This window comes from Pelobates fuscus, chromosome 5 (genome assembly GCF_036172605.1).
Source record: "Pelobates fuscus isolate aPelFus1 chromosome 5, aPelFus1.pri, whole genome shotgun sequence".
Classification (NCBI taxonomy): Eukaryota; Metazoa; Chordata; class Amphibia; order Anura; family Pelobatidae; genus Pelobates; species Pelobates fuscus.
In genome coordinates, this window is record NC_086321.1 from 150,656,393 (window position 1) to 150,671,469 (window position 15,077).

The window sequence follows — 15,077 nt, forward strand, 5'->3', positions numbered from 1 at the left end:
TTACACATTTCTATCCCTGTAATAATAGTGCAAGTGAAAAGGCAAGTCCCCTAAATGGTGGGTTTAGCACTATAGGGTCAGGAATATGTTTGTGTTCCTGACCCTATAGTGATCCTCATTCTGGAGTTTTTTTTACACGTGTTGTGCAATGAGGAATCAGAAATAAAATAAAACCTTCTTAATGATTATGCATCTTAAGAAATGAGCAGTCAATGTAAAACATGTATATGCTTCCAATAGATTCTGTTTTTCCTTTTTATCACACTTGAACATATTCCAAAAATGTAACATTGTGCCACTTAAAACTATTTGTTATGATTTTTGGACAACGTCTGATTATTTTTTATTTTTTTCCCTCTCTCTTTTTTTCCTTTCCATTTCAGGAGTGAATGACTCCCCTCTAATGACATGGGGAGAGGTTGAGAGTACTCCCTTCAGGCTTGATGGGTCAGAAACCCCATATTTAGAGAAGACACCTGGTCCTTCATTTAAGGTGACTAGTTGTAAAGCAAATTACTGTGGTGGGAAAAATCTATTCACTCTCTTTTAATTGTTAAATTTGCATAAGTTTAAACCTTTTGCTTATATTACTGATGTTACCTAGCATTTTTATTCCTGAGCAAATTTTTATGTTCCTTCCAAGCTGATATTGGTTCTTTTTAAATATGTTTTAGATTCTTGAACCAGGACGAAGGGAACGTTTGGGACTTAAAATGGCAACTGAGGCAGCAGCGAAGAACAGAGCAAAGAAGCAGGAAGCCTTACGGAAAGTGACAGAAAACCTGGCAAAGTGAGTACATTACCTTTCTTGCAGAAGAAATGGAGGCAAACAGGAAGGTGGATATTAATTCAGAATGTGTGAGACTGGCAGTGTGTAACTGTCGAGGTTAATAACTATAGTGAGAAATTGTTGGAATCCCAAGTGAATTTCAAATTAGGGCAAAATAGAAGTATAGCTGAGGGTTTTGCCTTACATTTGATATTCATTTTGGATTCTTTTTTATTTAATATCTTTTTAATGTAATTTTCTTCTGTATACAAAAACAGTTAAAACAGCAGATACAATATATATCCAATAAGACATACAGTCATGCACTAGGTTGCATATATTACATTTAAAATTTTCATCAATTTAGCTCCCACAAAGTGCATATTATATGTTACCCACCCATGTATAAACAAGAAGAGGAAGAGGGGATCACTAAGGGTCAGCAGACACCAACTGGAGTAACCCAAACAGCACGGGGGAACTGGGCTCACCTCGATCCTAGGATACTACAGAGCAACTCATCTGCTGAGGGTCGCCGACTGGCATGCCTGCCCGACGGAAAAACTATGGGTGCGAGCAGAGATAACAAAGGCAGGGGGAATAATACCCTTGCAACTGTGGAGGACGGGGGGGAATAATACCCTTGCAACTGTGGAGGACGGGAACGCCACTCAGCGCCCTCGGCACAGGTAACACCCTGATCGACGCAACTCTGAAGACGTGGTGCGCCCTTCGCTACCCGCAGCAGCTAACTACCCACTCCAGCCTGCTTACGCCCCTCACATGTAACCAAGACATCAGGGGTGGACTGTCGCCGGCAGACCTAATAAATTTCGCACAGACGGACTGGATCTACATACGCCAGTGGTGCGACAATGGAACCCTCAAAACCCTGACGGACCTACTCCCTGACACCGCTCCAACTGCCCATGACGGATTTAGATACCTACAGGTCAAGTCCTACTATGCCGCATCGACGACCAAACTACAATTCCACCGAGACCTCACACACTTTGAGAAACTCTGCTCGACCAGGCGACACCTGGAACGGGGGATCTCGACGCTGTACGCAATTCTTATGGACGGAGAAAACAGACCGCCGCCGAAATTCATCGCCAGATGGGAAAGAGAAACCGGTGAAATCTTGACTGCCCAGGAATGGGACAAAATATTCCTGCTCACACACAAAAGTTCTATTAGTTCAAAGTACCAAGAGACGAGCTACAAGTTGCTGACAACCTGGTACAGAACACCTGACGTGCTACACTGCATATCCCCCGGACAACGATGCGACGTGCTGGGAGGAGAGAGGCACTATGTTCCACATTTAGTGGACGTGCCCGGGTATCACCCCCTTCTGGGAGATGGTAAATACCAAAATCCGTGAAATATCGGACCCGGATCTCCCGCACCAGCCCCTCCCTATGTTGCTACACCATACGAGCATGACGCTTAAAACCTACAAGAAATCCCTGACGAGGCACCTGCTGACAGCTGCGAAGTCCCTGAAACCCACCCTGTGGAAGAAGGTGACCACCCCCCCTTTCCAACAATGGGTGGATAGAGTGGGAAAAATTCACGCCATGGAAACTATGACTGCAGCCCTTCAAGGCCGCACAGAGAAATGTAACCAGACCTGGACTCCCTGGCTCATGTGCATTGCGGTGGACAGAACAGTCCCCTAAGAACCATACCCAGACCCTTTACACCCTTCCTCCCCCACCCCACACTTCCCTCCACCTCGCTCACTCTATCTGAACTACGCCCGACCCTCCCTCCCTTCCCCCCCCCGTCCCCCTCTCCTTTCTCCCAATCCCCTCTAGACCGGACCGCCCCACCCCTTGAAATGGACCTGACCACATACCATGCGTATAGTCACACACAGATGTCACAGCCCCTGTAGACCTGGGGGCGACCAGTAGATAGAAGCCCTAGCAGACGAGGTGACGTACCACCTGCACCCAAGACCCCCCTGACAGCGGTCGACCCACTATTATACACAGTGCGGCATCCGACCACTGAGGGGCCCCACAACTGACACGCCCACCACAAATCACTGGTGCCCCAGAGACACGAAAGCAGGGGGGAGATTTGCTGTGAAAGGCACTGCCAATGAATGTTCTTAACACCGATTTGACTGCCTTCCCTTTTATCTCTTCTGTACCCCCCCTTTGAAAAAGAAAAAGAAAAAACAGAAAAATAAAGATTGTCAAAAAAAAAAAAAAAGAAGAGGAACAAAACAAACGTAAAAAATATTAACCCCTTAATGACGGCGGGTGGGCTATGTCGTACTTGGGGACCCTGCTCTAAATGCCGGCGGGTGGCATAGCACTTCCCCGCCATCCTATTTACTTACCCGCTCGCCTGCGATCCCACGCCGACGATTGCGGTGGGGGTGACTCACCTGGCATCCCAGGGAGTCCACCTGCTGCCGATCTGGCCCTACTGAACTATGTAATCGCGAGGACCTCACGATCACATGGACGGCATAGCCATCCACAGCAGTGCCAGTACTCCCCCCGCTGCCTGTAAAATGTTAAATAAAACGTTAAAACACAGTTTAAAATGAAATAAATACTTAGATCATATATTTATTATATATATGATCTAAGTATATGTAAAAAAATAAATAATAAAAAATGTGTGTGTGTGTGTGTGTGTGTATATATATATATATATATATATATATATAATATAATATACACACACATACACTGCCTAAGTGTATTTTTTTTTTATTCTTTATTTTTGTTGTGCGGGAGGTTACAGACATTTCAACAGACGCCACAACAGCGTATCTCAGGATTCACATAGGTTAGACAGTGGCGTGATAATTCGCACAATTTTTACATTTTTTAAGCTTAGCTAAACATTTAATCCGACACAGTGGGATTTAGCTAAAATAACTAGCATAATGAAAGCACTTTTTTGTAAATAGCTTGAAAAAACAATGATGGAAACTATACAGTGCGTAGGAGTGATAATGAAACCAGTTTTGTTATAACGATTTCATGTCTTAGGCACTGATATTAATTGCCGTCAATAATAACAAATGCTTAGCTTTGTATTGCCTTTGCTTGGAATGAAAGGTACGTGCACATCTGAGCCTTAGGTTGTGGGTAGCTTGTTAGTGGGGAGAGGTGCCTAGACATAAACATCAGCTAATATTCCTGCGAGCGTATTGCATGAGTCTGGCTTACAGGAGTTGCTAACTTTTACGGAGAGGATAGCTATTGCAGACTGGAACGGGAAACCTTACAGTTAAACATTAGGATCGTGCCAAAACAGGTGTAGATAACATGTTAATTGTAGGCTCATATCGATCGTAGGCTCCTAGTAATTATTGGCACATATTAGTCATTGGCACATATCAATTATGGGCACATATTAATCAAACATAGGTACATATCTCTCTGGGGGTTGCTCTCTGCGTCTTGGTTTGTGTTTGTCCTGAGTGTCTCTGGACTCTGCTCGCGTTGCGAGCGGCTGCTTCCAGCGCCGGTCAGCCGACCCCTCTTGCGGGCCATGCTGGGGATGTCTCCGCGCTGCATCCTCCTGTCAGTTCAGGGTTCCGTCGTTGATCAAACCCCAGCGGGTATCTTGGAAGGTTGTTGCGGTGGTACAATGACCGATCAGATCCCCCTGTCCCACTTCGTGCAGGGATCACTGCCCCGGGTCCTTGGGTTGCTCCTCTCTGCTTGGTGGGGCCGTGTGCCTTTTGGAGCTCCGGTTTCTTGGAGTCCCTCAAGGTATGTGGACGGTGGGACTGGCTGTGGTCCTGTCTGGCTCCCCGCTCAGAAGGAGGTTTGCCTCTCCGGGCATGTGCTTGAGACCACTGTTTGCTGTGCAGGGTTGGGCAGTATCGTTGGCCCTGTGGGTGCTGGAGCTGGTTCGCAGCGGCCATTGTGCGGGCAGACAACTTTGGGTTGGTCGCTGGTGATGGGTACTGTGGTGCCGCCGCTTATTTGGCGTGTCCCCTCCTCCGTCTCCATCTGCATCAGCTATGTCGCACATGGTCTCCGCCATCTTAGGTTTGGGCCCTGAGCCTGTGAGATGGCCGGGCGTCTTTGCCGGATCTCCGCTGCCACGTTGTGAGTGCGGCTATGGGGCGAGGACCGGGATCACCCCCCCGGTCCAGAGGGGGGAGGTACCAGGGCCGGGTCCGCGGTGAGACGAAGCGCCGTTCCAGCTCCGTTAGGCAGGATAGTGGGGTGGCGGCCGTCCACCCCACTCACCGCCAGCTAAGTTCCCGCTGTGAATCGCGGAGATCTCACCTCCGAGGGACTGAAACTACAGGAGCCAGCCTCTCCTCGGATCTGGTAGCCTTTGTGCGTCGTGGGTCGCAGTGGTAGGTATCTATGATCGCTGTAAAACTTATATTTCTAGCTTAATTGTTTGTATTTGGCAGGACCCGGCCCCGCCCCCATCTAAGTGTATTTTAATATATATTAATATCAAAATACACGTAGAACGAAATAATCTCTCTCTCTCTCTCTCTCTCTCTCTCTCTCTCTCTCTCTCTCTCTCTCTATATATATATATATATATATATATATATATATATATATATATATATAATCTCAATACAAAATTATATATATAGAAACTTTGCGGGACCTGCCTGACAACCCAGGCCAAAAGTCCAAGGAATTTAATTTGCTAGCAGTATATTTAACCCTGTAAGTTTCCAAGACACCATAAAACCTGTACATGGGGGGTACTGTTTTACTCTGAAGACTTCGCTGAACACAAATATTAGTGTTTCAAAAGAGTAAAACATATCACACCGATGACATTCTCAGTGAAAGTGAAATTTTTTGCATTTTTCACACACAAATGGCACTTACACTGACGATATAATTGTTGTGATACGTTTTACTGTTTTGAAACACTAATATTTGTGTTCAGCGAAGACTCCCGAGTATCACAGTACCCCTCATGTACAGTTTTTTGGGGGGTTTCAAAAGTTACAGTCAAATATAAAGCTTGCGTTTGCTTTTTCACATTTAATTTTTTTTTTTTAGTAGCTACTTAGTCAAAATTGGCGTTCAGATTAGTTTTTTTTTTTTTTTAATTCTTTATTTTTGTTGTGCATGCATTACATTACACTTGAGTAGCCACGACAGCCATATCAAGCTTCATAACAGTAACAGTTGAATACAATATCATGGCATAAGAGGTACTGCACATTTTTAAAAGTAGAACATGTATGAAGGTTAATAACAGAGTAGATTCTCGCTTAAATGAATATCCTGTAAGTCAGAAAGTGAGAATCAGAGGAGAGACAAAAGGGAGATCGTGTGACATGCATCTGAGTTTTAGCATGAAATAGTTAATTGTCTTAGAAAAGTAAGCTTGCTTAATGATAACTTTGACCGTAGAAGAAAATAGTTGCTGCACATTCTAGGGCGGTTACGTTCAAGCTAAATAAGAAATCTGCTTGTATACTTATGAATAACAGGCTCGTGAGACAGGCTTACTATAATACTAATAAAGGAAATCAAACGCTAAACAAGATATGTGACATTAGCATTCTGGTGCGAAACATGCTAGGCCATAAAGGCGGTATGGGTAGGCGCCAAGTAGGCATAGCAATTGTATGAATAACAGGCTTGTGAGACAGGCTTATTATAATACTAATAAAGGAAATCAAACGCTTAACAATGTATATGATATTAACATTCTGGTACGAAACATGCGAGGCCATAAAGGCGGTATGGGTAGGCGCTAGATAGGCATAGTAGGCCACTGTGTCAAAAATTCTGCAAGCGGGTAAGATGATAGCAGTTTAGAGGTCTGTACATTATGTAAGGAACTAACAGAAACAAGAACATCGAAGAGAGCAATAAAATGAATCCTACGCAGAAGCCTCCCATCTAACTATAAATCCACTCTCCTAATATCCAAGCTGAAGTCATGGAGCTGATTTTTAGCCTCCAATTAAGTCTGAGCCTCTGCCCCTAGAACTCAAAAGCTGCACCCTCTCTAGTAAATGATAGCCTTCATGTGGAGTTAGTAAAACAAGATTCTACTGTTCGTCGTTAATAATCAAGATAGTATTTCAATCGCCTAAGGGTGGTCCTAGTAAGACTGCTAGTTTCTACATAGGCAATATATAAATTAATATTAAAGCAAATAATAACAAACAGAAAAAGAGACGGTAAATCATGGAAAATATAACTGGCTGATACCCTTGTTATGCTGGGTCTGGTGTGAGTCCGTTTATGGCGTTCAACCTATGCCACTTAAAATCCAGGTACAATGAGGGTGCCTGATACCAGTCCTCCAGGTGATCTGATAGCGGGCTTCTCGTAGTCTGCCCTCTCGCTCTATGTTCCGTTCCCGGCTTGTTGCTCTGGTTGTGGTTACACAGGCGGCTGGTCGCCGGGGGCGAGGTACTTCCACCTTCCATCCCCGGGCCGGGTTCAGATTAGGTTTTTTGCATTTTTCACACACAAAAAAATGTTAACACTAAATTTGGCCAGTGTTTGTGACCAAGCGGCTACTAAAAAAGACTGGACATACTCCATTTGCAATTCCTTGGGTTGTCTACGATTGCAAATGGTATGCCATCATGGGGGTAATTCTCATTCCTGGGCTATCATACGGTCTCAAAGGCAATGCAACCAATCTGGCGAATTTCAATGTGAAAAACTGTAACATGCTATATTTGACCCTGTAACATCCCAAAACACCATAAAACCTGTACATAGTGGGTACTGTTTTACACGTGAGACATCGCTGAATACAAATATGTGAATTTTCATTGCAGTAAAAGCAAACCGACATTTACAGTTAAAATGTCACATAGAACTAAAAAAAAATTTGAAAACATGTAAATTCTTATTTTCTCCCATTTAAAAAAAATATTTTAATCATATTAAATTATGTTTCATATTTGATGTTAAAGGAAAGCCCTATTTCCCCTGAATAAAATGATATATAACTAGAAAAGCTACAATTTCTGGGGAAATTGTGTGAAGTGTTCTTGCCTCCACCAGTAGTCTACAACTGGAGTGGGTGGAGTAACTGTGATTATTTATTTATATAGCACATTTAATTGCCACGTTGTTGCCCAAAGTCCTTCATAGTTACATTAAAACATACATTTATAAAAACATTAGCAGGTGTACAAAAGGCCCTGTCTATGACATCACTTGCTGCTGCAGCCTGGCACAGGGTATTTTGGATGTAGCCATCTTCAAACAGTCGTATTTTAAAAACTATAAATCCTACAGCGAAGAGCTTTATATTGTGAGAATCACAATACCCAGACCTACATTTTGATGCATAGTATGTCTCTGCAATATTAACAATGAAGGCACAATCGCAGTTTAGAAATTGCCCTTCAAATGTGAGCTTTGCAGAGTGGAGTTTCAATGAATGTCAATGGACGGCATAAGTTGCAAACAAATGGTCATATTGTGAAAACTATCAGGACTATGGCTTAGCTGTGGACATTTTTAGTGGCAGCAGGGATAGCTGAACGTTTTGATATAAGATTTGTGTTGGTGGGCCTGAAAATGTGGGAGTGATGGCAGTTTAGAAATTATGTCCTGATTTTTCAGCTTTTGCCAGCTCCCACTGTAGCTTTGCCATTCATTCCTATGGGACAAATTTCGCCACAAGAACAATGATATTCCTAGAACCATTCGCCAAAACGTTCCACAAAGTAATAGCAATCCGATCGGGAACAATCTGCACGTTTTGGTATATTTTTGTCTATGTAGTATAAAAACTGTGGGAGGAGTTAGGGTGGCAAATTTGGCTATAATAAGAATAATAAGAACTAGAAAAGCTACAATTTCTGGGGAAATTGTGTGAATTGTTCTTGCCTCCACCAGTAGTCTACAACTGAAGTGGGCGGAGTAACTGTTATTATTTATATAGCACATTTAATTGCAACGTTGTTGCCCAAAGTGCTTCACAGTTACATTAAAACATACAGTTATAAAAACATTCGCAGGTGTAAAAGGCCCTGTCTATGACATCAATTGCTGCTGCAGCCTGGCACAGGTCAAAGTATTTTTGCGGTTGCCATCTTCAAACGGTTGTATTTTAAAATTTGGCTATAATAATAATAATAACAATAATATATATGTGAGATAACATTAAGTGGTCTTGCTATGCAAGAACACTTAATAAGTGTGGGTGCACATAAGATGAAAGAGATGAATTATACCTGAACAGACATATAGCGCAAGGTTCTGTTTATGTTTTGTTTTGATCGCGTGTACATTTGGCTCAGTCCTTAAGGGGTTAAACGTTTCATTATATTTCTTTCTTTCTATATATGTCTCAACTACTTCTGGTCATCTGGCACTAGTGTCACAAGGTTAAATGTCAGTTATAATCGTTCCTCTTTTCGAAGCCTTTTTTTATATCTAGACCAAGGTAGCCACTCATTTTGGATTCTTAACAATTCTCACTGCAGTGAACAACCCTGTATATCTAGGTGGAGCAGTGTATAATGTCAACTGTGTGCTTGGCATTGTGTATCTCTTTCTTCAAATTATTGGTTTATATGTTTTGTATGTGTATGTCAGAAGAAGGGACCAAGATTTCTGATCATTTGAAAATAAGCGCAAGCCAGTACAGAATGCTTAATGGGGCTTTAGAAACCTGGATGATTGAAATGGCTCTCTGCTCTCTGTTTGTGGTGTGGTGAGTGTCTAAAGTGTAAATAAATATTACTAGCAAAAGGTGTGTAGGGTTTGTAAGACTGTGTCATTTAATTTGTCTTAAAAGTGGTTCATTAGAGTGTGTTTACAATTTAGTTTGATAATGTTATCTTGTGCAGAATGACTCCCTTATTTCATGTTTTTTTTTTTTTTTTTTAACAGCCTGACACCCAAAGGACTCAACCCATCATTATCACCTGCATTGCAACGCTTAGTGAACAGGACTTCAAGTATATACACTGACAAGGCTCTGAGAGCCAGCTATACACCGTCCCCTGCACACACAGGCACCCCATCCTTTAAAACTCCTAGAGGTCTTGGCAACACACCAAACATTACACCCACCACAAGAACAGATTCCCAAACCCCAGTAGTTCCTGATCCCACCTCCATTACAGATGATTTGCTACATCTTCCGAAACGACGGAAAGCATCAGACTTCTTCTGAGAAAAAAATTGTAAATGGGGGGAAAAAAATGTGCAGAAATTGAGTGGATCTTTCACAGAGAATAATCTAAAGATATAATCAGAAGACTAGTACACAGACCAGCTAACAAAATGTAACTATACTCACTTTTAGCACTTGCTAAAAAAAAAAAAAAACATGCATGGAGCCAATGCAAGTTCTCACTTGTTCTATTCTTTTTGAAGATTAAAAAGTGACCCACAAAACCAAATGTTCGTTCAATACTCCCCATTCTGTATCTTCATAATTCTATGTTGTAATCTATTTACATTGTACATATATATTTTTTATAACCTAAAATGCCTAAATAAAAAGCTTGCTTTTAGTTTATATATTTTTATAGAAATATTTGGGGAAAGTATATCGTAGTAACCTTAACAAATGTCTAGAATACTTCACCAGTTTTAGAATTTCAACATATTTTTATATTTGCTTATCTACATTTTAATTAGCAAAACCAAGTGTACATTTCTTGTATTCTTCAACTTCAAAATACAAATCATTTTGCCTTTCGGACACCACAAAATAGGACTTGCTTGACTGCTTTTCTGTTTATTTAGGAAGGCAATTAAGAAGGAAATGTTTAGATTTACTCTTCATATTGGATGTATACATTATTTTTAGGAATCTGGGAAATCGAAAAGGCCAGGAAAATAAATTTATAGGCAGCCTTGCCCCTCTCTGTGTACTAATTTTAAAGCATGTTTTGTACCCGACATCATATATCACTATGTAATGTTGAAATATTGCTGTGTGCAGTCATTTACCTGCTTCAGTAAATAGTGCTGGCTCTGCTGTTCGTGAGAAAAAAGTAGTAATAAATTGAATTAGGGTGCTGGACAAAGCTATGCAAACATACTGTATTCAGTTCTGTTTAAATGGTTACTCTAACCAAAACAGTGTTTTAAGGAAACATTATTACTGTTTAACCCCTTAAGGACCAAACTTCTGGAATAAAAGGGAATCATGACATGTCACACGTCATGTCTTTAAGGGGTTAAAGTAATTCGTTCTAAACGGTCATCCCCTACCCCCTCCTCCTTCAAAACCAAAACCATAAATAGCTATAACATACCTCTTTTCCAGTGCTGAGGACGATTTCTTCCTGCAGCCCAACCTTCTGGTGCTGGTGTCTCTCCCAGTCACCATGGGGGTGGCTGTCTAACACCAACATAGAGTCCAGGCACCATGACTACTTCATATCAGTTAAGTAATCATGGTGTTTGGAGTAACCCTTTAACACATCTACAGACTGATGGAACCAGGAACAATAATTTAGATGTAGATGAGCCCATGATTGTTAAGACCAGTACTGCACAAATAGTAGTAAAATGGATACAGAGCAGCCCATGGATATCACTACCAAGAATAGGTACTATACTTGGCTACAACACTACCTATGACTACTAATCAAGATTGGTCTATGATGCATTGTGTCTTGAGTCTTTAATTGACTATATATTTACTGTCTGCATTTTGACTTCATGTAGATGTTTGATCTACAAGAATATATCTGGTTTTGTTGATGGAATTTACTAAAAATGTGACTGTGATAGAGAATATAATGTTTGTGTGTGTGTATATATGGAAGTAAACTATTTTGCAACAGGATATCAGACTGTCTTAAGAATGTGGATAAGGACCAACATTAAAATTCTAATTTTGTTCCGCTTTGTAGTCCTTTTGTGTACTTAAAATCGTCTTGTAAAAATTCTAAATATGCATGAGTAACGGATCCCCCAGGCACAAAATGGGTAAAATCCGTTTAGGTGATATTCCCCTTCCAGATAGATGAGCAGCTACTGCAAGCACCAATCTCCCGAACTGCAAACACATGAATACTCCAATTCCCGAACAGGAAACACATGAATGCTGTAAACAGCCGAACAGGAAAAACCATACGAACAGCTTACACTCCTGGCAGTCGAACTGTAACAGCATACAATCAAATTCCCCCCAAGAACGAGACGACACGACACTTCGTGATAAGGGTCAAGCAGAATCTGGTTTACTGGGGCTACCTGCACGGCTTTTATGCAGGTCTCCCACCTGGTGGACACTCCCCTCGGGGACCAGATGGAAGACTGGGACACAAAATATACACTGACCAATCACGGACATACACCTTTAAACACTCCCACAATTACATCACAATTCCTACTCTCTATCCTGGGGATAATTGGGAAGTAATCCAATTATCTCCAAGGAGAGTAGAAAAACTCCATTACCCACATGGTGACAAAAATACATAAAATTACACAAAAATATATAACTGTGCAGCCATTGCGTAAAACTTGTACATTCAACACATACCCAGATAGCTTAGATCTGAGCGCACATTATTACCGAATGGCACTCAGATCATATACATACAGTCCAATTGCCATGGAGCCAAAGTCTTTCGTTACATGAATGGGCTCCATGGCATAACTATCTGGGGTAGCATGGTTCACTAAGTCAAAGTACCGAACGGATGGTGTTCGCATGAATGGAAGGAGAAGGAAGGTCGGTGGCTCAGCGGTGTTTGTGCAAATAGTGTCTGTTTTGAGTTCCATAGATTTGGAGCTGAACACCGCTGGCCATTCGGGAGTTTAAAATGGCCGCTGCCACGTGTTCGGCAAACGAACAAAGGCCACCCAGCATTCGTCCATTAAGCTGCGGTTAACCGCAGCTTCTGGGCGGTCAATTGACAGCACACTCCATTCCCAGGTGGTCGGTCATTCGTCTGTTTGTTCAGTAGATTCAATCTACCGAACTCCCAGGTAGAAAGGCACGAACAAGCCTTTCTGCAGGGGAGAATACCAGTTTTTAACATGGGGCCATAGTCCAGCGGCAGGAGGCGAGCAAACAGGCTTCTCCAATGTCCAGTGGCGAGGTTGGTTCCACAACAGCATGTATATATTTTTCTGACAAACCATAAAGCACTCACAGGTTCCCCCCCCTCCCCCTCTGTTCTTCAAATAGCAGAAGGATAACACCTGCTTTGCAAACAAACCCTATTTACATCTTGTAAGAAAAATTGTGTGTTTGAAAAACAAAAGTTAGTTGCTGTGGTCTTCCCTGTTTCAGTCCTTGTATATGTCTGAAGCATACTGCCATAAACCAAAGGTACACAATTACCAGATTTTACTAATTTCATGACGTAAAGTCATGATTTTATAAAGGACACGGAGGCGAGTATTATGCTATTCTCTTTCTTTATTCCTCAGCAGCAAAAGAGAGATACTGTAAATATCCAACAAAATTTTAAAAATAACAATTTACCCCAAAGGGTTAACCATATATAACCTATTAACCAATGAGAGTGTTCCCAGCATAATAGAGTCCCATGTGACCTTAAGCCACTCCTCTTTCTTTTGATGTTGTCGATGAACACTTCCTCAAACAGAAACGATGTGACCAATAGATGTGCAGAACCGGGAGTCCCAGGGAAATTCAGGCAACGGAGCTCCGAATAAAACTGGCAGCCTTCTGATTGAAACTTTCATGGGCAGGCATGGACCAAAATGACAACCCAATTAGGAGGCTTTAAGACAAGAAATAAAATTGTAAAATACGTTCTTGGATATTGTTTCCATATCATATTACAACCCTAGCTACCAGAAACCAATCTGTCAGTTCAGTAATCTGTCAGTTCAGTACTAGTCATCAGGTGAAAAACAAAATCACATTTTTACATGACTCGTGCCCATTATATGATAGGCTATTCACAGGGAGGGCGCCATTTACCTGGATTGGGTGGGATAATACTTGCCTCCGTGTCCTTTATAAAATCATGACATTACGTCATGAAATTAGTAAAATCTGGTAATTTTATTAAAGGACACAGAGGCTCCTATTATGCTAGTTCAAAGCTGCGTGATCACTGAAGTGGAAAAATTAGAAATTGGTCTGAAATAAAATTCCTGGAATGTAGATTCGCTGGACCAATCAGCTGCACGGAGGAGGTCTTCTAGTCTACAACCCAGAGAAAAGGCTTTTGATGCCATAGCACCCCTGACAGAGTGCGCTCCGTACGTGGAGGTATCAATGCCAGCCGACTCCATGATCCATTTCACCCAGCCAGATATGGTAACTGTAGAAACCGTATGGTAAGGTTGTCGGAGTGCCAGTAACAGATCTGGATACCGGGAATCACGAATTGAGGCGGTCCTTATTTCATATTCCTTGAGGCAGAGTACTGGACATAGATTAACGTTATGTGGAAAAGCTGGGTAGAAGACTGATGTAATGGATGTCTTTGTACGTCTCGATATGTCGAAGGAGACGCCTTCTGGTGTAAATGAGCGTGCCGTGAGGTCCAGTGCTCGGACATCCGAGACATGTTTACTGGAGATTAGACATAACAGCGTAACCAATTTAGCCGTGAGCTGTTTGATCAAAAGGTCTTCATTCTTTGGCCAATTTTCAAAAAGTCGGAGAACTAGGCCAACATCCCACAAGGCTGCATTTCTAGGTCTTGGTGGGCGTGCAAACTTGATGCCACGTAGAAGTCAACATACCACTGTGTGCTTTCCTGCCTGGAGTCCATTCCATATGCAGGTCATATGCAGGTTTTTGACATCTAGTAACTTATAGGATCTCTATTATTTTCTTTATTTTCTGTCCGACCGGACTTTTTGTTTCCCTAGTCTGTATCTAACTAGGGCTACATTCTAAACACTACGATGGGGTTTCCTGTTAACTATCTATTTGTCTAACCTTTCTAGTTCAAAACATATTTCTGTTCTATGCAACTGGGAGTCTCCCAACCCTATATAGTATAGGTACATGCTGGAGCTATTCCCTCCAAGCATCACTACAGAGTTGTATCTATCTGTATACCTAATCCATATTAGATACTTTTGTATCTCCTTTTTTTACAACAAGTTTTGTTTCTTGGGTTTGTAATCATTTCTCTGTCACTAGTCTATTGATACTTTATAATATGCTACTAATACTTAACTATCCCTAAATAGCAGTTTGACATTGAGCAAGTTTACTACTTTTTTGCAAATTAGCCGTTACTTTTAACTACTAGTTTTATTATCTATACACTATTACCTCCACTACATTTCTTTGTTCCCCTAATGGGGGTATTAAAAATGTATTATTTTCTTTGGTTCTTTCTATGCTCTGTGACTGCACATTGGTTGCTTCACACTAATAGAGCAATTATCTG

The 15,077-nt window shown here is 41.6% G+C and overlaps 1 protein-coding gene across 1 annotated transcript in view; it reads left to right on the forward strand.

Moving 5' to 3' along the window:
- ESS2 (ess-2 splicing factor homolog) overlaps positions 1-11,584 on the forward strand; it is a 38,538-nt gene extending 26,954 nt beyond the window's left edge. Inside the window, exons 8-10 of the mRNA XM_063457047.1 lie at positions 384-493; positions 675-790; positions 9,613-11,584. Of these exons, the coding sequence (XP_063313117.1) occupies positions 384-493; positions 675-790; positions 9,613-9,898 (512 nt within the window). The 3' untranslated portion in view covers positions 9,899-11,584. The remainder of the gene's footprint in view (positions 1-383; positions 494-674; positions 791-9,612) is intronic.
- The last annotated feature ends 3,493 nt before the right edge of the window (positions 11,585-15,077 follow it).